The 25,234-nt window shown below is 38.6% G+C and overlaps 3 protein-coding genes across 6 annotated transcripts; 1 reads left to right on the top strand and 2 right to left on the bottom strand.

Annotated features, from left to right (window-relative positions):
- Positions 1-1,124: 1,124 nt before the first annotated feature.
- Positions 1,125-2,256, bottom strand: LOC119495573 (barrier-to-autointegration factor B-like). The gene is made up of 2 exons (XM_037782207.1): positions 2,131-2,256; positions 1,125-1,552 (listed from the first exon to the last, which is right to left on the bottom strand). Exons 1-2 carry the CDS (start codon positions 2,254-2,256, stop codon positions 1,406-1,408), a joined length of 273 nt encoding a protein of 90 aa, XP_037638135.1. The 3' UTR covers positions 1,125-1,405.
- A 2,482-nt stretch (positions 2,257-4,738) lies between these two features.
- LOC119495572 (barrier-to-autointegration factor-like) lies at positions 4,739-7,590 on the bottom strand. Of its 4 annotated transcripts, none has more exons than XM_037782203.1 (4): positions 7,448-7,590; positions 6,688-6,745; positions 5,618-5,748; positions 4,739-5,103 (listed from the first exon to the last, which is right to left on the bottom strand). In XM_037782203.1, the coding sequence occupies exons 3-4, from the start codon at positions 5,741-5,743 to the stop codon at positions 4,957-4,959; spliced, it is 273 nt and encodes a 90-aa protein (XP_037638131.1). In that variant the 5' UTR covers positions 5,744-5,748; positions 6,688-6,745; positions 7,448-7,590; the 3' UTR covers positions 4,739-4,956. The 4 variants fall into 4 exon arrangements, with proteins under 4 accessions (XP_037638131.1, XP_037638132.1, XP_037638133.1 ...); XM_037782204.1 differs by having other exon boundaries at positions 7,419-7,522; XM_037782205.1 differs by lacking the exon at positions 6,688-6,745 and having other exon boundaries at positions 7,448-7,581.
- A 1,578-nt stretch (positions 7,591-9,168) lies between these two features.
- On the top strand, positions 9,169-24,306 carry pygb (phosphorylase, glycogen; brain). Its single transcript, XM_037782136.1, has 20 exons — positions 9,169-9,573; positions 11,596-11,697; positions 12,251-12,329; positions 13,007-13,110; positions 13,245-13,376; positions 13,472-13,583; positions 13,839-13,921; positions 14,093-14,236; positions 14,724-14,816; positions 14,967-15,113; positions 16,149-16,312; positions 17,235-17,349; positions 17,798-17,899; positions 18,169-18,316; positions 18,493-18,551; positions 18,625-18,766; positions 18,895-19,102; positions 20,117-20,251; positions 20,429-20,495; positions 21,990-24,306. The coding sequence occupies exons 1-20, from the start codon at positions 9,331-9,333 to the stop codon at positions 22,188-22,190; spliced, it is 2,580 nt and encodes an 859-aa protein (XP_037638064.1). The 5' UTR covers positions 9,169-9,330; the 3' UTR covers positions 22,191-24,306.
- The last annotated feature ends 928 nt before the right edge of the window (positions 24,307-25,234 follow it).

The following is a 25,234-nucleotide window of genomic DNA, read 5'->3' as shown; positions in this document are numbered from 1 at the left end:
TTACCAAACTGTATGACTTAATTTTACTTATAGCTTAGCTGTTATTTCAGTTTAGTTTTTTTGTCAGGAGAGAATTCAACTGAGGGGGCACAGTGACCTTTTTGGACGGGCCTGGACCCCCATGGCCCGCCTGTAACGCCGACGCTGATGCGGAAAGTGTAACAAAATACAAAATATGAACCATTTAAATAGAAGGAAGTATAAAAATAGGAGCAGTATATACAGTATTAACAATAAACAGACTATTAACAAAATTGCACAAGTGGAAAATGATATTGCACAGTGAGAATGAATGAATGAATGAAATTCCACCTGAAAATATCAGGTTATTGTCAGTTTTTTGGTGTGTAAGGGTAAGTGGTCTACTGGGAGCAGTGCTGGTTGTGGAGTCTGACAGCTGCAGGAAGAAAGGACCTGCGATAGCTCCTTGACACACTTAAAATTATTTTTCTACTGCATGAGAGAGATTTGTTTGTATGTGATTTTTTTTACTCAAGTACTGTACAATTCTGAGGTTCTTGAACTTTACTTGAGTATTTCCATGTTCTGCTACTTTCTACTTCTACTCCACTACATCCCAGAGGGAAATATAGTACTTTTTACTGCACTACATTTATCTGACAGCTTTAGTTACTTTAGATCAGGGGTCAGGAACCTTTACTATCAAAAGAACCATTTTAGGAAAAAGCAAAAAAAACCAAATCTGTCTGGAGCCGCAAAACATTTAATCATTGTGATGAAGGTAACACAGTTTATAGTTTAAGTATATAGTATATAAGTCTAATGCAGTGAGGGCCAAAGTGCAAATGTGCGACAGAGTATTAGGGCCACATTGAGAGAAAAAAAATCGGAGATTTCCAGAATAAAGTTAGAACTTTACAAGAATAAAGTCGTCATATTACGAGAATAGTCATAACTTTAAGAGAAAAAAGTCGGAATATTTTGAGAATAAAGTCATAATATTACGAGAATAAAGTCATAACTTTAAGAGAATAAAGTCGTCATATTACGAGAATAAAGTCATAACTTTACGAGAAAAAAAGTAATAGCACGTAAAATTACTACTTTACAATATTATGACTTGATTCTCATAATATTACATTACTGAATGAAACACGACCTCGTTGATGTTGATTTAATGTGTCACCAGTTTACAGGTTCCGTAGAGACCCTGAACGCACCACCAGCTATCCAGACACAAAGCTTTTATTCAACTTTCCCCAAAGAAACAAGCTCATAAAAACAGGAAACAAACACCTGTGATGTCACAGCGAGCTGGCGTGAAGCCGGCTGAAATGCTTTAAAGCCAACAGAGTTATGAGCTGTGATTGAAGCTTCAGACGCAGGAAGTGAGGAGCTCGGGATGAACAAGAAGAGGCGGGGTCTCTGGTGAGGAGGCGGAGTCTCAGAGGAAGGTGTCACACCAGTCCCTCAGACACTGTTCGCAGGCTCTGGCCTGATGGGGGCTCGCGTCGCTGGCGTCCATCAGCCACTCGGTGAACATCTCACGGTCTTTCTTTAGCAGCAGGAACTTACCCAGAACTACGCAGGCCTGGAAACACACAGAAAATACATTTAAAAAATTAAAAGAAAAAAAAAATCAAACAGAAAACATGACAAAATACATGAAAAAACAGAAAATACATGAAAAAACACGTAGAATATATATATATAATAAAAACACGCAGAAAATACATATAAAAAAACACGCAGAAAATACATTTAAAACACTAAAAAACAACAGGAAAAACACAAAAAAAAAACCTCTTAAAAACAAACCCCACAAAAAAATGAATGAAAAACACACATTAAATTCTGAAAAGTTTGACATTCAAGTTTACAATAAAAGTTATTAAACTGAATTAAATTTGAATTTATAAAAAGGTCTTTATTATATAAGTTTACATGGTTGAAAGCCCCGGAAAAGGCAAGTAAGTGGACCTTTGTGTTGGGATTAAAGAGAAAATATCGACAGATTAAAACGATAATAAAATAATTGTTTGATTCAAGAGAGACGTTATTAAACTCGCTATCATCTCGTCTTGACGTGATGTTTAACTGAAATAATCCTGACAATCATCTTAAATACATGACGGATGTAAACGCTGTAGTTTTGTGTGTTTCGTCCACCTTGTCGAAGCCCTGCTGCTCCAGATTCTGCCCCTGAACCTCTCCGATGCCCGGCAGACACCTCACCGACATGTTTCCCATCGGCTCGACGAGAAAGTTCTTGTGTTTCTGGTACGTGGTCGTCATCCTCGCTGCAAAATATTAAAATTAGGTAAAAACTACAGCAAGAAGTCACAACAGAAGATTGAGTCCTGACTGCGTTATAGATTATTAATTCATTTAAATCCTTTCTCTAATAAAAATAAGATCTGGTTTCAGTTTTTGAAATGTTCAGATTTGTTAATTTTCTCTGTTTCAACTCAGTTTAAATAAAAAGTTGAACATTTAAACTTCTCCAGTTTAAACTTCTCCAGACAATTGCCACCTTATTATGGTTTCTGTAGTGAAATGAGGAGGTACTGGAGGCTACAGATAAGTCCTCTATATTGGAAGGAGGAGGTACTGGAGGCTACAGATAACTCCTAAGGCCAGCCCTGCGTCTTGCCAGTGCCAGGGTTACAATGCACACACACAAGTGCCGAGATACAGTAAACAGGGAGTTAAACAACACATTAATCTAACAGTCTGACTGATTTCTTCATAACTATAATTTAAGTCAATAAATACTAAATATGGATTTTTCACTCACCAGTTCTCCCTGCTCAGCCTGCTGTAGTGTAACATTAGTCCATTGTTTTATTCCACAATACTGAACAGAATAATCCAAACAGGTGGAAAAAGTCAGATGTGAAAGGAGCACAAGATGCTTTTCACTCTCTTGGTCCTAATTGAGCTTTAATGCACCAGGTTTGTAGCTCTACTTTCTCTCATTTTTTTCTATTGAGCTAGATTTAAAAAAAACAAAAAAAAACAAACACACAAACTTTATACGCAAACTCTGACAGGTAGCTTGTTATTAAGTTTCACTAGTGAACTTTATTACATATAACTGCGAGCTTCAATGCCTGTGCTGAAAGTGTCAGTAATCAAGTTAATATTTTCATTTACATCCAGGACAACTGACCTGGTTTTCTCGGCTCATATTATCTAAACTAATCAGCCGTTCCTCTCAATATGAGTGACAGGAAAACATAGGAACCGTGTATCCGATAGAAGTTCAGACAAAGCCATGTTGCTCGCGGCCAGTTAGGACAATCTAATAGAAAACAATGTAATCAAGCCCAAGTACATGTCCTAGTGGTTTCCTAAATGCAAAACTATCACTTTGTGCTTTATTTTGCATTGCAGTGTTAAGTCCTTCCATTAATATTACAACTTTTTTTCTCGTAAACTTGTGACTTTATTCTCATAATATGACTTTATTCTCGGTCCATCCAGGCCCCGGTCCCTCCAGGTCCCTCCAGGTCCCGCCCCCTCAGTACCAGCTGGTCTCCTCTGTGGGCGTGTCTTCGTGTCTTCGTGTTGTTCTTCCTGCTCTACCTGCCAGGTGATCTTCTCTACCTGCCAGGTGATTCTCCTTCACTCCAGCGGCTCGTCCTCACCTCTCAGTCCGCTCTCTGTGCTCCTCCTGGCAGCTGTCTCAGTGTGAACATGGCGGCTCCGCTGACCGACCAGGAGAAGCAGAAGCAGATCAGTGTCTGCGGCATCGCGGAGCTCGGTGACGTCGTGGAGATCAAACGGAGCTTCAACCGACACCTGGAGTACTTTTACTGCAGTAAAATATGGGAGTACTTCTTCCTCCACTGGCTGATATCTGTAAAGGCTTCTTGTTCTGGTCACAGCCACTGAGGGGCGCTAACATGGCTGTGGACTATTATTCTGTAGTTTAGCATCAGGAGGTCAAATATGGAGGACAGAACCTGCCAAAATCAAAAATAAATAAATAAATGACTCAATAAATAAATGTTATGTAGCAAAAATAATATTAAAAATAAATGTAACCATTAATTAATTGATAAAATGTGACAAGTTGATATTTGTTTTAATTTGTTTCTTTATTTATTTATCATTGTATTAATTCCCTTATTTATTTACTCCTCTGTTTAATTTTATTTATTCATATATTTATTTTTATAGATTTTTAAATGTATTTATATATTTTTGCATTTATTTTTTAATTATTTTATATTATTTTTAAATGCATGTATATACGTTTGGGGAAATAAATAGGGTGAAATGCAAAGGGAAATCCTGCAGAAATAATTAAAAAAAAGGAAAAATACATAAATATTTACATGCATTTAAAAATAAATACTAAATAAAATAATTAAAAAATGTATACAAATAAATACATAAATAAAAAGGAAAATTAAACAGAAGAGTAAACAAATAAGGTAATTAATACAAATATAAATAAATAAAGCAAATTAAAACAAACATAAATGTGTCACATTTTATCAATTAATTAATGGCTACATTTATTTTTAATATTTTTTCTACACATAATTATCAACTAATTTATTCATTTATTTTTGATTTTGGCAGGTTCTGTCCTCCACAGACACAAGATGGACAAAACAGAAAAATACTTCTCTATTGTACAACATTTATTTAGTGTTGCTTCTTTTCTTGTGAAATACTGCAAACTGAATGAAACACAACCTCGTTGATGTTGATTTAATGTGTCACCAGCTAAAAGGTTCCTTGGAGACCCTGAACGCACCACCAGTTATTCAGACACAAAGCTTTTATTCAACTTTCCCCAAAGAAACAAGCTCATAAAAACAGGAAACAAACACCTGTGATGTCACAGCGAGCTGGCGTGAAGCCGGCTGAAATGCTTTAAAGCCAACAGAGTTATGAGCTGTGATTGAAGCTTCAGACGCAGGAAGTGAGGAGCTCGGGATGAACAGGAAGAGGCGGGGTCTTCGGTGAAGAGGCGGAGTCTCAGAGGAAGGCATCACACCACTCCCTCAGACACTGATCGCAGGATCCAGCCTGACGGGAGTTTGCGCCGCTGGCATCCTTCAGCCACTCGGTGAACATCTCGCGGTCTTTCTTTAGCAGCAGGAACTGACCCAGAACTACGTAGGCCTGGAGACACAAAGAAAATACATTAAAAAAAATAAAATAAAATCACACAGAAAACATGAATAACCAGAAAATACACATAGAAAATGTATGTATATAAAAAAAACACAGAAATTATATTTAAAACACAGAAAAAAACCCACAAAAAAATAAATGAAAAACAAACAAAATACACGAAAGACACAAACAAAAAATACATGAAATACACAAAAAAAGAAGAACATGGATCAGATTCATCAAAGAGTCGGACATTCAAGTTTACAATAAAAGTTATTAAACTGACTTAAATTTGAATTTATAAAAAGGTCTTTATTATATAAGTTTACATGGTTGAAAGCCCCGGAAAAGGCAAGTAAGTGGACCTTTGAGTTGGGATTGTCAGGTTTACTGACAACAACTCAGAGTTGAATATGAATTTTATAGAAAAAATATCGACAGATTAAAACGATAATAAAATAATTGATCATCTTAAATACATGACGGATGTAAACGCTGTAGTTTTGTGTGTTTCGTTCACCTTGTCGAAGCCCTGCTGCTCCAGCTTCTTCCCCAGAACCTCTCCGATGCCTGACAGAGACGTCACCGACTTGTCTCCCATCGGCTCGCCTACAAAGTCCCGGTGTTTCTGAGACGTGGTCGACATCCTCGCTGCAAAATATTAAAATTAGGTAAAAACTACAGCAAGAAGTCACAACAGATGATTGAGTCCTGACTGCGTTATAGATTATTAATTCATTTAAATCATTTCTCTAATAAAAATAAGATGTGGTTCCAGTTTTTGAAATGTTCAGATTTGTTATTTTTCTCGGTTTCATCTCAGTTTAAATAAAAAGATAAGCATTTATAGTCTTTATATTTCATAACTAGAGTTTTCTCTGTTTTCTGTGAAAGTAAAACAGCAAATATTCACGTGTGAGAAACATTCAATTAAAACACTTAATCAATTCTCTAAATTGTTGCCAATTTATTTCCTGTTGATCAATATTTTCAGCGCTAATAGTAGGAGAAAAATTGTATTATTATTATTATTTAAATAAATCTAAAAAAGATCTTGAAAAGAAAATTATATAAAAATAAAAAGGAATAAAATCATTTTTTTAAAAGGATGGAAAAACGTGTTTGTAGATTTTATGTTTATATTTTTACTTTAATATTCAGATAAGATTTAAGATCTGTACAGAAAAAAAAAATCTTATATAAGTTTATTATAATTTAAAGCATATTTCAGATGCAGTGGTGGAAGAAGTACTGAGATCCTAGTACTAGTACCACACTGAAAATACTCCACTAAAAGTAAAAGTCCTGCATTCAACACTTTTTACTGTATTATCAGCTGAATGTAGTTGAGTAAATGTAATTAGTTACTTTCCAGTACAGTTCAGTCGTGATGTCATCACCAGCTGATCGATCTGATATCGATTTATCAGTTGTTTAGGGCTAAATGGGGCTTTTATTTTGTACTACAAAATAAAACAAATCAGAGATCAGACAGCTGGAGTCTCTCTCCCAGTGAAACCAGTAGAACCAGACTGCAGATCTCCTGCTGGATCTGGTCCAGACTCTACTTGCTTCACAAAGAGGTTTTACCTGCTGAAGGTGGACCGGTTTCAGGTGCTGGAGGATCAGGTAGGTTCAGACAGACAAACTGACAGAGACACAGAGACACAGAGACAGAGAGAGACAGAGAGAGAGAGAGACAGAGACAGAGACAGAGACACAGAGAGAAAGAGAGACAGAGACACAGAGAGAAAGAGACACAGAGACAGAGAGAGACAGAGAGAGACAGAGAGAGAGAGAGACAGAGACAGAGACACAGAGAGAAAGAGACACAGAGACAGAGAGACAGAGACACAGAAGGACAGAAAGACAGAGACAGAGAAAGAGACAGAGACAGAGACACAGAGACAGAGAAAGAGACAGAGACACAGAAACACAGAGACAGAGAAAGAGACAGAGACAGAGACACAGAGACACAGAGACACAGAGAAAGAGACAGAGACAGAGAGACAGAAACACAGAGACAGAGACACAGACACAGAGAGACAGAGAGACAGAAACACAGACACAGAGAGACAGAGACAGAGACACAGAGACAGAGAGACACAGAGACACAGAGACACAGAGAAAGAGACAGAGACAGAGAGACAGAGAGACAGAAACACAGAGACAGAGACACAGAAACACAGAGACACAGAGACAGAGAGACAGAGACAGAGACACAGACACACAGAGAGACAGAGACACAAAAACAGGTTAAACTTCAACACAACTGAACTCAAACTACACAAATAACACATTAAACAGCACCTGAGAGTTACCTGAAGCGGCAGGAAGCGGTGCGACTCACCTGAGACTCAGAAAACACCTCAAACTCCTCGAGGAAGCCTCCCGCCGCAAAGAAACTTTACTTTTTCTGACTGAACAGGAGGCGTTTCATTCTGAAACCCGGAAATATGAGCCGCGACAAGCTGACGCTCTGAGACTGACGTCATGACGCAGACAGTCAAAGATAGTTTATGATGAAGATGAGTCACTCGGTGAAAAAAAAGATTTTTCTACTGCGTGAGAGAGATTTGTTTGTATGTGTATGTGATTTTTACTCAAGTACTGTACAATTCTGAGGTACTTGTACTTTACTTGAGTATTTCCATGTTCTGCTACTTTCTACTTCTAATCCACTATATCCCAGAGGGAAATATAGTACTTTTTACTGCACTACATTTATCTGACAGCTTTAGTTACTTTAGATCAGGGGTCAGGAACCTTTACTATCAAAAGAACCATTTTAGGAAAAAGCAAAAAAAAAAAATCTGTCTGGAGCCGCAAAACATTTAATCATTGTGATGAAGGTAACACAGTTTATAGTTTAAGTATATAGTATATAAGTCTAATGCAGTGAGGGCCAAAGTGCAAATGTGCGACAGAGTATTAGGGCCACATTGAGGGAAAAAGAAATCTGAGATTTCCAGAATAAAGTTAGAACTTTATGAGAGAAAAGGCGTAATATTACAAGAATAAAGTCATAACTTTACGAAAAAAAGTCATAATATTACAAGAAAAAGTCATAACTTTACGAGAAAAAAGGCGTAATGGTACGAGAATAAAGTCATAGCTTTACGAGAAAAAGTCGTAAAATTACGAGAATAATGTCATAACTTAATGAGAAAAAAAGTCGTAATATTGTGAGAATAAAGTCATAACTTAACGAGAAAAAAGTCGTAATATTGTGAGAATAAAGTCATAACTTAATGAGAAAAAAAAGTTGTAATTTTACGAGACTAAAGTCATACCTTTATAAGACAAAAGTCGTAATATTACGAGAATAAAGTCATAGCTTAATGAGAAAAAAAGTTGTAATATTACGAGAATAAAGTCATAACTTAACGAGAAAAAAAGTCGTAATATCACGAGAATAAAGTAATAATTTAACGAGAAAAAAAGTTGTAATATCACGAGAATAAAGTCATAACTTAATGAGAAAAAAGTCGGAAAATTACAGGAATAAAGTCATAACTTAATGAGAAAAAAGTTGTAATATTGTGAGAATAAAGTCATAACTTAATGAGAAAAAAGTTGTAATATTACGAGAATAAAGTCCTAACTTTACGAGAAAAAAAGAAAATAGAAATATAGAACTTTATTCTCATAATATTACAACTTTCATTTTTCATAAACTTGTGACGTTATTCTCTTAATATTACGACTTTCTTTTCTCGTAAACTTGTGACTTTATTCTCATAATATTACAACTTTCATTTTTCATAAACTTGTGACTTTATTCTCATAATATTACGACTTTCTTTTCTCGTAAACTTCTGACTTTATTCTCATAATATTACGACTTTCTTTTCTCGTAAACTTGTGACTTTATTCTCATAATATTACAACTTTCATTTTTCATAAACTTGTGACTTTATTCTCATAATATTACGACTTTCTTTTCTCGTAAACTTCTGACTTTATTCTCATAATATTACAACTTTCTTTTTTCATAAACTTGTGACTTAATTCTCATAATATGACTTTATTCCCGGCCCCACCAGGCCCCGCCCCCTCAGTACCAGCTGGTCTCCTCTGTGGGCGTGTCTTCGTGTCTGCGTGTTGTTCTTCCTGCTCTACCTGCCAGGTGATCTTCTCTACCTGCCAGGTGATTCTCCTTCACTCCAGCGGCTCGTCCTCACCTCTCAGTCCGCTCTCCGTCCTCCTCCTCCCGGCTGTCTCTCTGTGAACATGGCGGCTCCGCTGACCGACCAGGAGAAGCGGAAGCAGATCAGTGTCCGCGGCATCGCGGAGCTCGGTGACGTCGTGGAGATCAAACGGAGTTTCAACCGACACCTGCACTTCACCCTGGTGAAGGACCGGAACGTCGCGACGCCTCGGGACTACTACTTCGCCCTGGCCCACACCGTCCGGGACCACCTGGTGGGCCGCTGGATCCGGACCCAGCAATACTACTACGAGAAGGACCCCAAGGTAGAGCAGCAGAACATGTGCCGAACTCCACTGAAAAAATGCGTAGTTTTCAAGTTTCACTAATTATCTGCAAAATGTCAAAGCATTGGAAGCGTGATTCATTTAGTTTTTGCATGATAAGGTACCAGACTTTAATTCGGCGTATATTTAATCTCCGAATGTTACTTAATTTTAACAATTAATCATGTTTGAAAACTTTTTTAAGAGTCGAAAACTCCCATGCAGTGCACCGTAGACAGCAGTCTAGATTCAGTCAAAAATATAGTGAGGTTTGGTGCATTTATTCATATACCGATATTAGCAGAGGATATTTTTTTATCAATCTCTGTGTCTCTGTGTCTGGGTCTGTGTCTGTGTCTCTGTCTCTGTCTCTCTGTGTCTCTGTCTCAGTCTGTGTCTGTGTCTGTGTCTCTCTGTGTCTCTGTCTCTCTGTCACTCTGTGTCTCTGTCTCTCTGTCTCTGTGTTTCTGTGTCTCTGTCTCTCTGTCTCTGTTTTTCTGTGTCTCTATCTCGCTGTCTCTCTGTCTGTGTCTCTGTTGCTGTCTCTGTGTCTCCGTCTGTGTCTCTGCCTCTCTGTCTCTGTGTCTATGTCTCTCTTTCTCTCTTTCTCTGTGTCTCTGTCTCTCTGTCTCTCTGTCTCTGTGTCTCTGTCTCTCTATCTCTGTGTCTATGTCTCTCTTTCTCTCTGTCTCTGTGTCTCTGTCTCTCTATCTCTCTGTCTGTGTCTCTGTCTCTCTGTCTCTCTGTCTCTGTGTCTCTGTCTCTGTCTCTCTGTCTCTGTGTCTCTGTGTCTCTGTCTCTGTCTCTGTGTCTCTGTCAGTCTGTCGGTCTGAACCCACTTGATCCTGTAAAAGCATGACCCATATAGTTTTTGCATGATTAGGTACCAGACATTAATTCGGAGTATATTTAATCTCAAAATGTTACTTAATTTTAACAATTAATCATGTTTGAAAACTTTCTTAAGACTCTAAAACCCCCTGCAGTGCACCGTAGACAGCAGTCTAGATTTAGTCAAAAATATAGTCAGGTTTGGTGCATTTATTCATATACCGATAGTAGCAGAGGAGGATTTTTTATCAATCTCTATCTTAAGTATTGTATTTTAAATTGCATGCATTTTAAGATTAATATTGCGAATAGAGTCTGGCTTGTCCTTCATGCGAGATTAAGGTCTTGTATGGGGGAAAGTGGACCAGACTCTATTCAATTATCCGACAATTTTAATATTTCCTCAATTATCGACCAAAGAACATGATGTATGAAGAGAGCTGTAACTTTGCATATTTACTGAGTCACTGTTGTTTAATTCGGCTGAAGAATCAAGATTATTTAGTGTCTTATAGATGTAAATATCAATTTAAAGAATAATTTAAATGCTCCAAACAAGATGTATTTCAAAACAACAAAATTATGATGCAATAATAATAATAATATTAAAGAAAGTAGAAGCTAAGATAAGGCTGAGGATGAATACAGTGAAGATAAATTATAACATTAACGTCAGTGTTAAAGCAGCAACCTTTGAGGAGGAACTGGTTTATGTCCTATAAGTTTGTGTTTAATGTTGTTTTTGGACTGACAGATCCTGAATGTTCACAATCTGTTTCCTATTCAGATCTTTATCTAAAAACTGCCTGCTCTGCAGCTGATGTTTATCTGTGGAGACAAAACTGATCTGATATCAGCACTGAAAGAAGTTCCTTATTTACCTACACTTTGTGTCCCTCTTTGTGCAACGTGTGTGTGTGTTTCTGAGCATTCAGTCATTGCTTTGTGTGAACCTGTTTATTCAGGAATATGCATCCTGTTAGCACAATCTAAACTGACATGCTAAAGACTTTAAGTGTAGATTTGAACTCCTCTATAATACGAGTTAATATAACAATGCATGTGTTGTCTTCATCATTTCAGTTTACATTGTGCTTCTGTTGTTCCCCACTTTCCCTGATCGGTAATCAATAATCTGATCTGAGGTCTGTAAAGTGTAATAATCAGAGATGACTGTGTGTTTGTCTTCAGAGGGTTTACTATCTGTCTCTGGAGTTCTACATGGGCAGAACGCTGCAGAACACCATGATCAACCTCGGCCTGCAGAGCGCCTGTGATGAGGCCATCTACCAGGTAATATGCATCAGATGAAGCAGGACTGATGTAATGAACCTTTGTGAGCACGTTTTAGAAGCATTTAGAGATCATTACATTTCACGTTTTAGTTCATTTCCAGTGAAATGTGACCCTGAAAAGAGAAGACGAATAACGAACAACGACCCCGAAACTGAACTTAAATTAAACAGAGAAATTCAACTGCTTCCTGCTTTTGTTTAAATTTAAATTTGTGTAATAACTCTACTTCCCATTGACATTTTCTCGACCCAATCGAGCGATTCATCCGTGTTTGTAGTTTTTCTGGTTTTCTGAGGCGACCATGAAGTTTTAAACTCTCTTTCAATTTCCTGGTTGTTTCACCACAACCAGGAAGTCGACACAAAACACACTGATAACAGCTGTGTGTGTGTGTGTGTGTGTGTGTGTGTGTGTGTGTGTGTGTGTGTGTGTGTGTGTGTGTGTGTGTGTGTGTGTGTGTGTGTGTGTGTGTGTGTGTGTGTGTGTGTCTGTGTGTCTGTGTGTCTGTGTGTCTGTGTCTGTGTGTCTGTGTCTGTGTGTCTGTGTGTAGTTGGGTTTGGACATGGAGGAGTTGGAGGAGATCGAGGAGGACGCTGGTCTGGGCAACGGAGGACTGGGACGACTGGCAGGTAAACATTCACAATTTCTGTTTACAGGCCGACTCTAGAGAACAAGGACCTTTTGTAGAGCGCGAGGACGACTGTAGAGAGCGAGGACCTTTTGTAGAGCGCGAGGACGACTGTAGAGAGCAAGGACGACTGTAGAGAGCGAGGGCGACTGTAGAGAGCGAGGGCGACTGTAGAGAGCCAGGACCTTTTGTAGAGAGCGAGGCCGACTGTAGAGAGCCAGGACCTTTTGTAGAGAGCGAGGCCGACTGTAGAGAGCGAGAGCGAGGCTGACTGTAGAGAGCGAGGCTGACTGTAGAGAGCGAGGCTGACTGTAGAGAGCGAGGACTGTAGAGAGCGAGGACGACTGTAGAGAGCGAGGGTCTTTTGTAAAGAGCGAAGATGACTGTAGAGAGCGAAGACAACTGTTGAGAGCGAGGACCTTTTGTATAGAGCTAGACTGACTGTAGAGAGCGAGGACGACTGTAGAGAGCGAGAACTGTAGAGAGCGAGGATCTTTTGTAGAGAGCGAAGACGACTGTAGAGAGCGAAGACAACTGTTGAGAGCGAGGACCTTTTGTAGAGAGCTAGACTGACTGTAGAGAGCGAGGACGACTGTAGAGAGTGAGACCGCGTGTATGTAGAAACTCTCTACAAAAACGTCTTCACTCTCTAAAAACTTCCTGTCTTCGTCTCGGCAGCGTGTTTCCTGGACTCCATGGCAACGCTCGGTCTGGCAGCGTACGGTTACGGTATCCGTTACGAGTTCGGCATCTTCAACCAGAAGATCAGAGAGGGATGGCAGGTATACACGCACACCCCCCCCCCCCCCTCCCCCCACACACACACACACACACACACACACACAGAAACACAGACAGAAACACGAGGTGTTCAGGAGGTGTGTGATTGGCTGACGTGTTGCTCCGCCCCCATCAGGTGGAGGAGGCAGATGATTGGCTGAGGTACGGGAACCCCTGGGAGAAGGCCAGACCGGAGTACATGCTGCCGGTTCATTTCTACGGCCGAGTGGAGACGACAGAGAGCGGCGTGAAGTGGGTCGATACTCAGGTCAGATATGATCAGCTGATGTTATGACGTCTGATCGTTGCCGGTCACTGTCAGGAGAGAAATGACATGTTTGAGGTGTTGTCGTTGTTGTGTAGGTAGTGTTGGCGATGCCCTATGACACTCCAGTTCCTGGTTACCATAACAACACTGTAAACACGATGAGACTGTGGTCGGCTAAAGCTCCAAACGACTTCAAACTGCAGAACTGTACGTCTTCATCATCTTCATCATCATTAAGAATTAATCTGCTGATTATTTTCTCCATCAATCGATTTTGTAAAGATAGTGAAAAAATGGCGTCACAGTGACCCGGAGCCCAAAGTAACACCTTCAAGTACCTCAAATTAGTACTAAAGTGCAGTACTTCAGTAAATGTATTTACATTGTATTACTGGTAAATACCAGCGGCAGGTTCAGTAGTGGTTCTTCAGTCTGAACGGACTCTGTGTCTCTGCTTCACAGTTAATGTTGGAGATTACATTGAAGCTGTTCTGGACAGAAACCTGGCGGAGAACATCTCCAGAGTCCTCTACCCCAATGACAACGTGAGTACACGTTTGAGCTACTGGTACTTTACTGGAGTATTTACTTGTACTTCCACTTCATCTCAATCATTCAAAATGATTAAATTGGAATAAACGTTTCACCACTGAGCTCCGTGGAGTCTCTATAAATGTAGAAACATGCTGGATGATAAAGAACTGATCTGTGTGTAGTTTTTTGAGGGGAAGGAGCTGCGTCTGAAGCAGGAGTACTTCGTGGTCGCGGCCACGCTGCAGGACATCATCCGCAGGTTCAAATCCTCCAAGTTCGGCTGCAGAGACCCGGTGAGGACGTGCTTCGCCACGTTTCCTGATAAGGTGAGAAAAAGACTCCAGTATTTCCATGTTCTGCTACTGTCTACTTCTACTCCACTACAGTACATCTCAGAGGGAACTATTGTACTTTCTACTACACTACATTTATCTGACAGCTTTAGTTCCTTCCTGTCCAGGTAAAAACAGGTGTATCCAGATGTGTTGATGTTGAATGTTTGTGATAAAGAGGAAATCCTCCTCGTCCTCCTGAAGATCAATAAACTCTTTAAAAAGCCCCTTGAACCAGCTGGAAAATGTGTTGTCACAAAACAGCAGAGATACGTGGTTCTCACAGGACACCTGATGATCTTATAGACCATGATGCATTGCTGCAGATGAAACCAGCCAACAGGATATGAAGGAGTTAAAATGCATCAGACACATTAATGCAGCAGTAATATGAATAGAATAGGAACTCACTGACCAAGGCTGTATAAAGCTGTTTCTTCTTCTGTGGTGGTGGTGACTCCTGTGCTTCCTGTCCCGCCAGGTGGCGATCCAGCTGAACGACACCCACCCGGCTCTGGCCATCCCTGAGCTGATGAGGATCCTGGTGGACATCGAGAAGCTGGACTGGGACAAGGTCTGACTGACAGTGACAGAGTACTGTAAGGACCTCTGGTTCATGTCGGCTTATGATTGTGTATTCTACCTGTGTGTGTGTGTGTGTGTGTGTGTGTGTGTGTGTGTGTGTGTGTGTGTGTGTGTGTGTGTGTGTGTGTGTGTGAGACAGGCGTGGGACATCACCTCTCGTACCTGTGCGTACACCAACCACACGGTGCTCCCCGAGGCGTTGGAGCGCTGGCCGGTCTTCTTGTTCGAACAGCTGCTGCCTCGACACCTGCATATCATCTACGAGATCAACCGGAGACACCTGGAGGTAAGACTCTACTGGGCTCTACTGGGCTCTACTGGGTTCTACTAGACTCTACTAGACTCTACTAGACTCTATTGGGCTCTACTGGCTCTACTAGACTCTACTAGACTCTACTGGGCTCTACTGGCTCTACTGGGCTCTACTGGGCTCTACTGGACTCTACTGACTCTACTGGACTCTACTGGGCTCTACTGGGCTCTACTAGACTCTACTGACTCTACTGGACTCTACTGGGCACTACTGAGCTCTACTGAGTTTTACTGAGCTCCACTGGACTCTACTGTACTCTACTGAGATTTACTAGATTCTAATGGGCTCTACTGGGCACTACTAGACTTTACTGAGTTCTACTGGACTCTACTGGACTCTACTGAGCTCTACTGGGCTTACTGAGCTTTACTGGACTCTACTGACCTCTACTGAGCCCTACTGGAGTCTACTAAATTGTACTGAGCTCTACTGGACTCTAATCGGCTCTTCTGAGCTCTACTGAGCTTTACTGGGGTCTACTTGGCTCCACTGGGCTCTACTGGACTCTACTGAGCATTACTGGGCTCTACTGGACTCTACTGAGCTTTATTGGGCTCTCCTGAGCTCTACTGGACACTACTAAGCTCTACGGAGCTCTACGGAGTTCTACTGAGCTCTACTTTATAAATATACTGACCTTAAAACAGGATTCTACTGTTTCTACTCGATTCTATGACAAAAATGGAAACAATGTTTGAATTAGCGTCTATTAAAACATAGACATTAGAGGACATTAGACTCTACTGTTTCCACTGACTTCTACTGAAGTAAACACAGACTTCTGGACATTAAACTGAACTCTACTGATATAAAACACTGAATACACACACCTTGATACATGACTCTAGTGTTTTTACTGACTTCTACTGAAACATCTGGATGTAAGATTCTACTGAGCTCTACTCTATAATCTATTATTGTCCTTCTTTGCTCTCAAACACAAAGAGAGCTGCCAGCCCTCTGTGTATAAATACACATTTTAAAGTATTTGTACTGCGTCTCTGTCAGAGGGTGGCGGCCATGTTCCCCGGAGACGCCGACCGTCTGCGCCGGATGTCTCTGATCGAGGAGGGAGAGCCGAAGAGGATCAACATGGCTCACCTGTGCGTGGTCGGAGCGCACGCCGTCAACGGAGTCGCTCAGATTCACTCGGACATCGTCAAGAACACTGTGTGAGTCCAGGAGACGACCAATCAGAGCAAAGACCGATCACTGGTCGTTACAACCAAGTACATTTACTCTAGTACTGCTTTCTACTCCACTACATTTATCTGACAGTTTTAGTTAGTTTACAGATTAAGATTATTAAAATAAATAAATATAATCAACTAATAAATAATGATGTCTTATTATAGATTAAACTACCAGCAGTATATAAAGTCATTCAAAATAGTTCCACCTTTACCAGCTGCAACATTAAAGTGATGAACAAATAAAAAAGCAGAAAAATATATTTAAAAAAATTATTAAAATAGAATATCATAAAAATATAAGTTAAATATCAGAAAATTATTAATAATTTATCAGACAAAAATTAATAAAATATGCGAAAAATATTCGTAAAATATCCTGAAAAGTCATTAAAAGTAGCTTCACCTTTACCATCTGCAACATTAAAGTGATGAACAAATAAAATATCCGCAAAATAGTAGAAAATATTAGTAAAGTATCAGCCAAAAATGGTAAAATATCCAAAATAATAACAGTAAAAAATCCCAAAAGTTATTAGTAGAATATCTTAAAAATACAAGTTAAATATCAGAAAAGTATTAATAAATTATAAGACAAAAATTAATAAAATATTTGTTCAATATCCCCAAAGATCTTTAAAAGTAGCTCCATCTTTGCCATCTGCAACATTAAAGTGATGAACACATTAATGCATCAATAATTATAATGCTATAATATAGATTATTCTGTATAATTAATAACTTTTGATACTTTAAGTATATTTTGCTGATAATACTTTTATACTTTTACTTAAGTAACATTTTGAATGCAGGACATGTAATGGAGTATTTTTATATTGTGGTACCAGTACTTTTACTGCAGTAAGTGACTCGGTGTGATGTCTGAATAATAATGTGGCTGCAGGTTTAAAGACTTCTACGAGGTGGATCCTGAGAAGTTTCAGAATAAAACTAACGGCATCACTCCTCGCCGCTGGCTGCTGCTGTGTAACCCCGGCCTGGCTGACATCATCGCTGAGGTACGAACACACCTGAGACTCACCTGTACAGGACGGACCTGTAAATCCACAGCTGGCTGGATGTTCAGGTTTTATGAATTGATTGGAGATGAGCCAGACGAAGCGAGGAACTACAGCTCTTCCTCACAGTCTTCATCAGTCAGCCTGCTGCTACGAATAATGATTATTTTCATTATCAATTAATCTGCCAATTATTTTACTGATCAATTGATTCATTTTATTCATTGTTTGGTCTTTTAAATGTAAAATAAAATAGTGAAAACCTCCTCAAAGCTCAAGAAGATATTTACAAACTGCTTCTTCAATAAAAATATTCAGATTATTAATAAATAAAACAAAAGAAATCAGCAGACCTTCACTGAAACGGTTGATTGATTATCAGAATAGCTCTATAATAATAATACTAATACTAATAATTGATGAATGCATTGATTGATTGTTGCTGCAGAGGATCGGAGACGACTTCCTCACTGACCTCTACCAGCTGAAGAAAATCATCCAGTTTGTCGACGATGAAGCTTTTATCAGAGACGTGGCCAAAGTCAAACAGGTACAGAGACACCTGTCTGTCTGTCTGTCTCTCTCTCTCTGACCCGTCCCTCTGTCTCTCTCTCTGACCTGTCTCTCTCTCTCTCTCTCTCTCTCTCTCTCTCTGACCCGTCTATCCCTCTGACCCGTCTGTCTCTCTGACCCGTCTGTCTGTCTCTCTGTGACACGTCTGTCCTTCTCACCCGTCTGTCCCTCTGACCCGTCTGTCTCTCTCTCTCTCTCTCTCTGACCCGTCTGTCCCTCTGACCCGTCTGTCTGTCTCTTTAACAGGAGAGTAAGCTGAAGTTTGCGGCCTTCCTGCAGAATCAATACCAAGTTCAGGTGAACCCGGACTCCATCTTTGACGTCCAGGTGAAGCGAATCCACGAGTACAAGAGGCAGCTGCTCAACTGTCTGCACGCCGTCACGCTCTACAACCGTAAGACCGGCCGTGACTTAGACATACTGCATATACAGACATATATACATATAAGACCGACCGCCTGGCCGTGACTTAGACAGACACATATACACACTGTACATATATACAGACATATACTGACCCTCCGACACGTCCTCCGTCTGAACTACCTTGATGTGTTTGTTTGTGTTCAGGAATCAAGCTGCAGCCCAACAAAGAGTTTGTTCCCAGGACGGTGATGATCGGAGGAAAGGTGATTAGTTTATAATCAATATGAATCCATATTGATACCTGACAACAGAGTTTAACCCTCTCCTCCCCTGCAGGCGGCTCCCGGGTACCACATGGCCAAGATGATCATCAAACTGATCACCTCGGTGGGTCAGGTGATCAATAACGACCCGGCGGTGGGAGACAAACTCAAAGTGATCTACCTGGAAAACTACCGAGTGTCTATGGCTGAGAGAGGTGAGGAGGAGGAGGATGAGGAGGAGGAGGAGGAGGAGGAGGAGGAGGAATAATAATAATAACTGTGTCTTAATAGATGTTCTGACGTGTTGTCTCTCTGTTTGGGTGCGTTTGCTTCGGTCACCCAGTGATTCCGGCTACTGACCTGTCGGAGCAGATCTCCACTGCAGGAACCGAAGCTTCCGGAACAGGAAACATGAAGTTCATGTTGAACGGCGCTCTGACGGTCGGCACGATGGACGGAGCCACGGTGGAGATGGCCGAGGAGGCCGGGGAGGAGAACCTCTTCATCTTCGGCATGAGGGTGACGGACGTGGACGAGATGGACAGGAAGGGGTGAGGAGGAGGCTTTACATCACTTCCTGTCTGGTGTCATGTGGTGATGCATTTGAGAGCAGGAATAAAGAACGTATATTTCAAAATCAGTGCCCAGCAGCAGAGCTACGCGTCTGCCATTTTGGACTGAAAGCGACTAACAACACTACAAAGTGCCGTACAAAAGTAAAACTAAATTATTTCAATTCTATTGTCATATTCTACTTAAATGGCCTGAATTGAACGATAAAACATTATAAACATTATAAACATTATAAATATAATAAGAGTTTTCAGTCCAAAATGGCGGCAGTGGCTGTTGTCTAAAAACACCAGTTTCATCTCTTTGCTTCTTGACTCTTTGGCAGGAACTCTTCTTCATGGTGCATTCAAGGACACTTTGAAATTGTTGGGTTCCTCCGTCTTTAGAACACTTTATGATTCTTTCTTTTATTGATTAATCTGCCGACTCTTTTCTGATTTATTGAAGAATCGTTTGGTTCATAAAATGTCAGAAAACGGAAAAAATGTCCAAGAAGACATTTTAAATGTCTTTTTGATGTGCTGTATTAAGAGTTTATAGAGTTTATTATATATATCTTATTATTATTATTATTATTATTATTATTACTGCTAGGGAATTTATACTTGTGTTAACAAGCTGTGTTTTCAGAAACTAAAGAAGACGAATAGAAATAATAATGACGACTGAATAGGAAGTTTAATAATTATAAATAAATAAAATAAATAAGCAAATTTAAAACATGATTTATTTATAGTTGCATTCAAAATAAGGAAATGCATTATTATAAAAAAAATGTATACAAAATTCTAGATGTTTTGGATGCTTGTTCAGCAGCTGACTCTCAGATGTCCCGAGTTTTCTTGAATGCACCTTTGCTCTCAGCTGCATCACCTGATGGTGGCGCTATAGAGGAAAGGTCAGAGGTCATCAGAATGACTCAGGCAGGAGCTCAAAGATCTGAACTAAAGTGTGCAGTGAATGACATCACTTCCTGTTTACCTGTCCTGCAGGTACAACGCCACAGAGTACTATGAGCGTTTGCCGGAGCTGAAACTGGCTGTGGATCAGATCCAGGCGGGCTTCTTCAGTCCCACAGAACCTGAACTCTTCAGAGACCTGGTCAACATGCTGATGAACCATGACAGGTAAACATCACCTGTGTGTGTGTGTGTGTGGAAGCAGGGGGAAACTGTTAGCCTAGCTCCATCAACAGAGCAAAATAATGCAGCTTCCAACAACTGCAAACAATTATATTTGTTATTTTAAGACAGTTACACTGTTAAAACATATGAAACATTAACATGAACATTTGTGTGTTTCAGGTTTAAAGTGTTTGCTGATTTCGAGGACTACGTCAGGTGTCAGGAGAGAGTCAGTGAGCTGTACAAGGTAACACACCTGTTTACTGTTCGCTGTGGTCAAACCTGAAGAGTAGATAATGTTCTCTTTCTTTCTGAGAGTGAGATGTTGAGATGGATATTAATATCATTCACAACTGTTCCTGTAGCAGCCAAATGAATTTTTACACTTAAATATTATTAATTTTTGTTGATATTTCACCATAGTTGCTTCCATTCCTAGAATATTCTGTTCAACTAAGGTCTTCTCTGAGCTGTTATATTTTATTTGTGTGACTGATAAGAGCTGTGATTTTATGAGACAAATAAAATGTTAAATAATATTAAATAATAAAACAAGATACAAATAAATACAATATAGAAATAGAATATAAATTATAAATAAACGGTTGCATTTTCTATTAAAATCTTTATTTTTATCCAGTTTATTTTTGTATTTTCTGTATTTATTCCTCTATAAGTGGAGTCACTGACTATGTTTACATTCACAAAATATTCGGTATTTTGTCCTTATTCTGAAAAAGCCAATGTTCCTACTAAGCCGTTTTAAAATGTAGTTTTTGGTGAGAAAATGTAATAAATCCAGTTGTTTGTAGATGTTTTCACATCAATATAAAATAAATAATAGAGAGAGAATTATTCTCAATTTGACTTCATAACTCTAGCTGCTCTAAACAACTTATAATATGTTATGAAAACTACTAATGCCAAGTTTTTTTTTAATCAAAGCAAATATTTAAATACAAATAAAATCGTTTATTTCTTAATCAATTGAATTGTGTTTTTATGCAAATAATGTTTGTTTATTTATTTTGCACACATTAAGACTACACAAATATAACAAAAACCTAGAGACAAGATTAATATACAGAAATAATAATATGACTACATAATAGTGATGACAAACAATTCGAACAAGATATAAAGAATAACAATACAATATATAAAAAAAGACAAGACTAATAATCACTAAATAACCACAATAACAAAGTACAGTACCCTCCCACCCCCCAAAACAGTTCTCCCCCAGAAGCTATGGTGTAATTCCAACACTGTAATTTACCATGTATATAATGTGTTTATGTAAAATATAACAAACATTGAATGACATCAGATCTAAAATGTTATTCCTTCATTTAGCGCAGAGATTTCAAAAGTGGCGGATAAAATGTCTGAGTGGCAGACAAACTAAAATACTTCCCTACCACAGTGGCAGGAAGTGAAAAAAAGTAGATTTCAGACCCTGGAGGTGTTAATGAATTACTAAATTATTCCTGATCAAGAACCAGAAAGTGAAGTGTTTGATCAGGTTTCTATAAAGTGTAATCTTGAGCTTCAGAACAGCTCTGTGATTGGATGTTTCTTGGTGAAATGCACCCTGGGAGTTGTAGTCTTTGACTTTATTTTTCTTTTATCAAAGAACTAGATATTTTCTAAATCAGTTTTTCTTCTTTTGTTCTGATGATTCAAATGAATTACAACAAACCCTTTGAACCAACAACCAGTGTTTCCTGTTTCCTTTCAGAACCCCAAAGAGTGGACCAGGATGGTGATCCGTAACATCGCCGCATCCGGAAAGTTCTCCAGTGACCGGACCATCTCCCAGTACGCCCGCGAGATCTGGGGGGTCGAACCGTCTGCCGTGAAGATCCCGGCGCCCAACGAACCGTTCGAGTCCCGTAACGGAGGAGCCGACCTGCAGCGCCTTCCTGCAGCAGGTATTTGATCGAGGATCAGGGTCAGAACCTGAATGTCTCAATCACCGAACACAATCTGGAAGGAATAACTCGCCCCGAGACATTTAACTTTAGTCATTTTTCTTTCTTTACTTTCTTGCCCTCGTGTCAGTCATGCCAGTTTGTCCGAGAGGTTTAGCCAGCAGCTCCATGTTAGCCTTCTAAACAACTAAAACTAACATGAACTAGAAAATAAAACTGGAAAAAAAAAAGGTCAGCGAACAGCAACAAAGTCCAAGAGTTCTGAATCTGAACATAATATATATTTACACAGTATTTAGCACAAGTCCTCATTTATTGATTGCTGTTTATGAAAACACTTTCTAATTTCTAGGTTTAAACTCAAACAAACATCTAAAAGCTTAAAGTTCAAATTTGTAAAAAGTCATTACAGGAAGATTATTTGGAATAATACATCTCCTGGATGGAATTTAGTAAAAGGTTTTCCATTAATTTCCAATTCTCATCTTTGTTCCATTGACTTACAATGAAACTCTTTGCTAAGTATTCACAGCTGGAAGTCAAATATATATATTTCACTGATGTAGAGATTCTTTAGCAGATAAAAAAAGCTCTCCGTTGACTTTCAGTTAAGCTGTGATTACTATATAATCATATTTACTTTGATGCCTTACAGTAGTAACCTTGCGAGGCAGCTGGATTCGCGATATCGAGATATAATGTGCAATCACACGTGAATCACGAGATCACGCAAGAATTGCTACCGCGGTGGAAACGGTATTGCCAAATCTCTACCGGTGGACACATTTTTACCGTCGCACGGTTTCATAGCGTCATATTGCCCATCCCTAATTAAAAGTAAAAATAAGATATCCCATTATTTTGCAGTACCTTACTGCTAGTTCTCATTCTTACATGACTTAAAAACAAAGTATCTATCCCATTGATTTTATATACCGTAGAACTAAAATAAGTTTGCCATTGACTTTCAGCTTCATTTTTACATTTGACTCCAAGTCAATATGTGAAGTCGATATGTGTTCCACTGATGTAGACTTTAGAAGATAAAAGTTTGCCATTGACTTTCAGTCAAGCTGTGACATTACTACAGTATTGTCATATTTACTCCAGTGCCTTACAGTAGAACAAAGTTTGCCTTTTAAGCCTCCAGGAGAATCTGACCCATTGACTCTCAGTAATGTCCTCTATTTCTTTAGTTCTACTTCAAATTACAGTGGAGTGAACATTAAACTGTAATTTTTGTTCCAATGACTTTAGTTACAATTTGTAATTTTTCTATTGACTTCAAATAGTTGTATTTACTCCATTGACATACACTGGAAGTTGGTGTGCTATTAAGTATACAGTGGAGAACAATCTACCCCATTAACCTACAGTGGTTTCCAACCTTGAACTGAAACTAAAGATTTTTGTCCCTTAACTTCCACTGACTGATCAGCGTGTTGTGTTTTTGGTGATTTTCAGTATAACTCAAAATGTATTCCTTTGACTTCCTGTACGTTTACCATTTACTTTATTCCCCTGGCTTTCAGGTGAAGATAATGTTGTTTGGGATTATTGTGTTTTTCCGGGAACGTTTTTTCTGCACTTTATAGCTTCATTTATACAGCTGATGGCGCAAATGTTGCATTCAGGTCATGTGGGATTAAAGTCAATGTTTGGATTCACATTTATGACTTCACGTCATCGGGCAACAATTGGTCGTGTGAAGGTTAAAAATACTGTGAATTAACAATATAGCACTATATTGTTATTGCTGTCCATTAAATTTTGTGTTTAATAACCTTGAACGACAGATTTTAGTGGACATTTAGTTTTCATAATTATTTTAGTTTTTATACGCACATTTTTAAAATTTCTTTCACGACTTGGATGTTGACGTGAACGGTGTTTACAAGTCTGAAACTGACAATGATGGTAACTCCAACATGACATGAACGCAACACAAAGGCCTCAGTGTTGCATTAAATGCGTCTTATGGGTAATGTAGTCCATTCAGAAACACTGTTTACTCAACATGAATGTCAGTCTGACTCAAACTAAAAAGCTTTTGTCAGTTTATTAAGTACTGTATCTGCTGCATTCATGTCTGTTGCTAAAAATAAACTTTGGTTGCGCTTGTAACGTGGTCATTGATGTTATATTGTATTTATATGCTCGTTTTAGACTTTTACTTGCTGTTATAGCCTGTGTGTTTATGCACTGACTTTTTTTACTTTTTCGACATACTATACTGACTTTTTTTACTTTTATCGAAACACTATGCCATGACTATTTTTGACAAACTATATTATGGCAGTTTTGTGACTTTTTTCGATATACTATAATTTTTTTCAGCCTTTATTTGACATACTATACTATGACATTTTTACATTTTTCGACATAATATCTTATGACTTTTTTCGGACTTTTTTTGACATACTGTACTATGACTTTTTTATACTTTTTGGAAAAACTATACTATAACTGTTTTTTGACATAGTATAGTATGTCGAAAAATGTCATGGAAAAAAGTCATAGTTTAGTATGTCGAAACATTTAATGAAAAAAAGTTACAGTATAGTGTGTTGACATATTTTATGAAAATACTATGATTATTTTTTCATAAAATTTTTCAACAAACTATACTGTGACTTTTTTCGTCATAGTATACGATGAAATTTTTTGATATCTGTCACATAAGGATTGAACCAACAACCTTCAATATTTCAAGAAGTCATAAAGTCAAAAAAAAGTACAAAAAAGTAAGTATGTTATGGCGAAAAAAAAGTCAGTATAGTATGTTGAAACAAAAGTCATTGGATAGTATCCAGAAAAAAAGTCATAGTATAGTATGTTGAAAAAAAGATTATTATTGTAGCATGTCAAAAAAAATCATATTTCATTAAAAAAGTCACAGTATAGTGTGTCAAAAAAATTATAAAATCGTATAATATGACGAAAAAAGTCATAAAAAGTAATAATATAGTATGTCAAAAAATGTCATGAAAAGTCATAGTATAGTATGTTTTGATTTTTTCTACATGCTATACTTTCACTTTGTTTCATGAAA

This window comes from Sebastes umbrosus, chromosome 10, assembly GCF_015220745.1.
Source record: "Sebastes umbrosus isolate fSebUmb1 chromosome 10, fSebUmb1.pri, whole genome shotgun sequence".
Lineage (NCBI taxonomy): Eukaryota > Metazoa > Chordata > Actinopteri > Perciformes > Sebastidae > Sebastes > Sebastes umbrosus.
The sequence above is the reverse complement of the archived record's forward strand: the minus strand, read 5'-3'. Positions and strand labels throughout refer to the sequence as shown.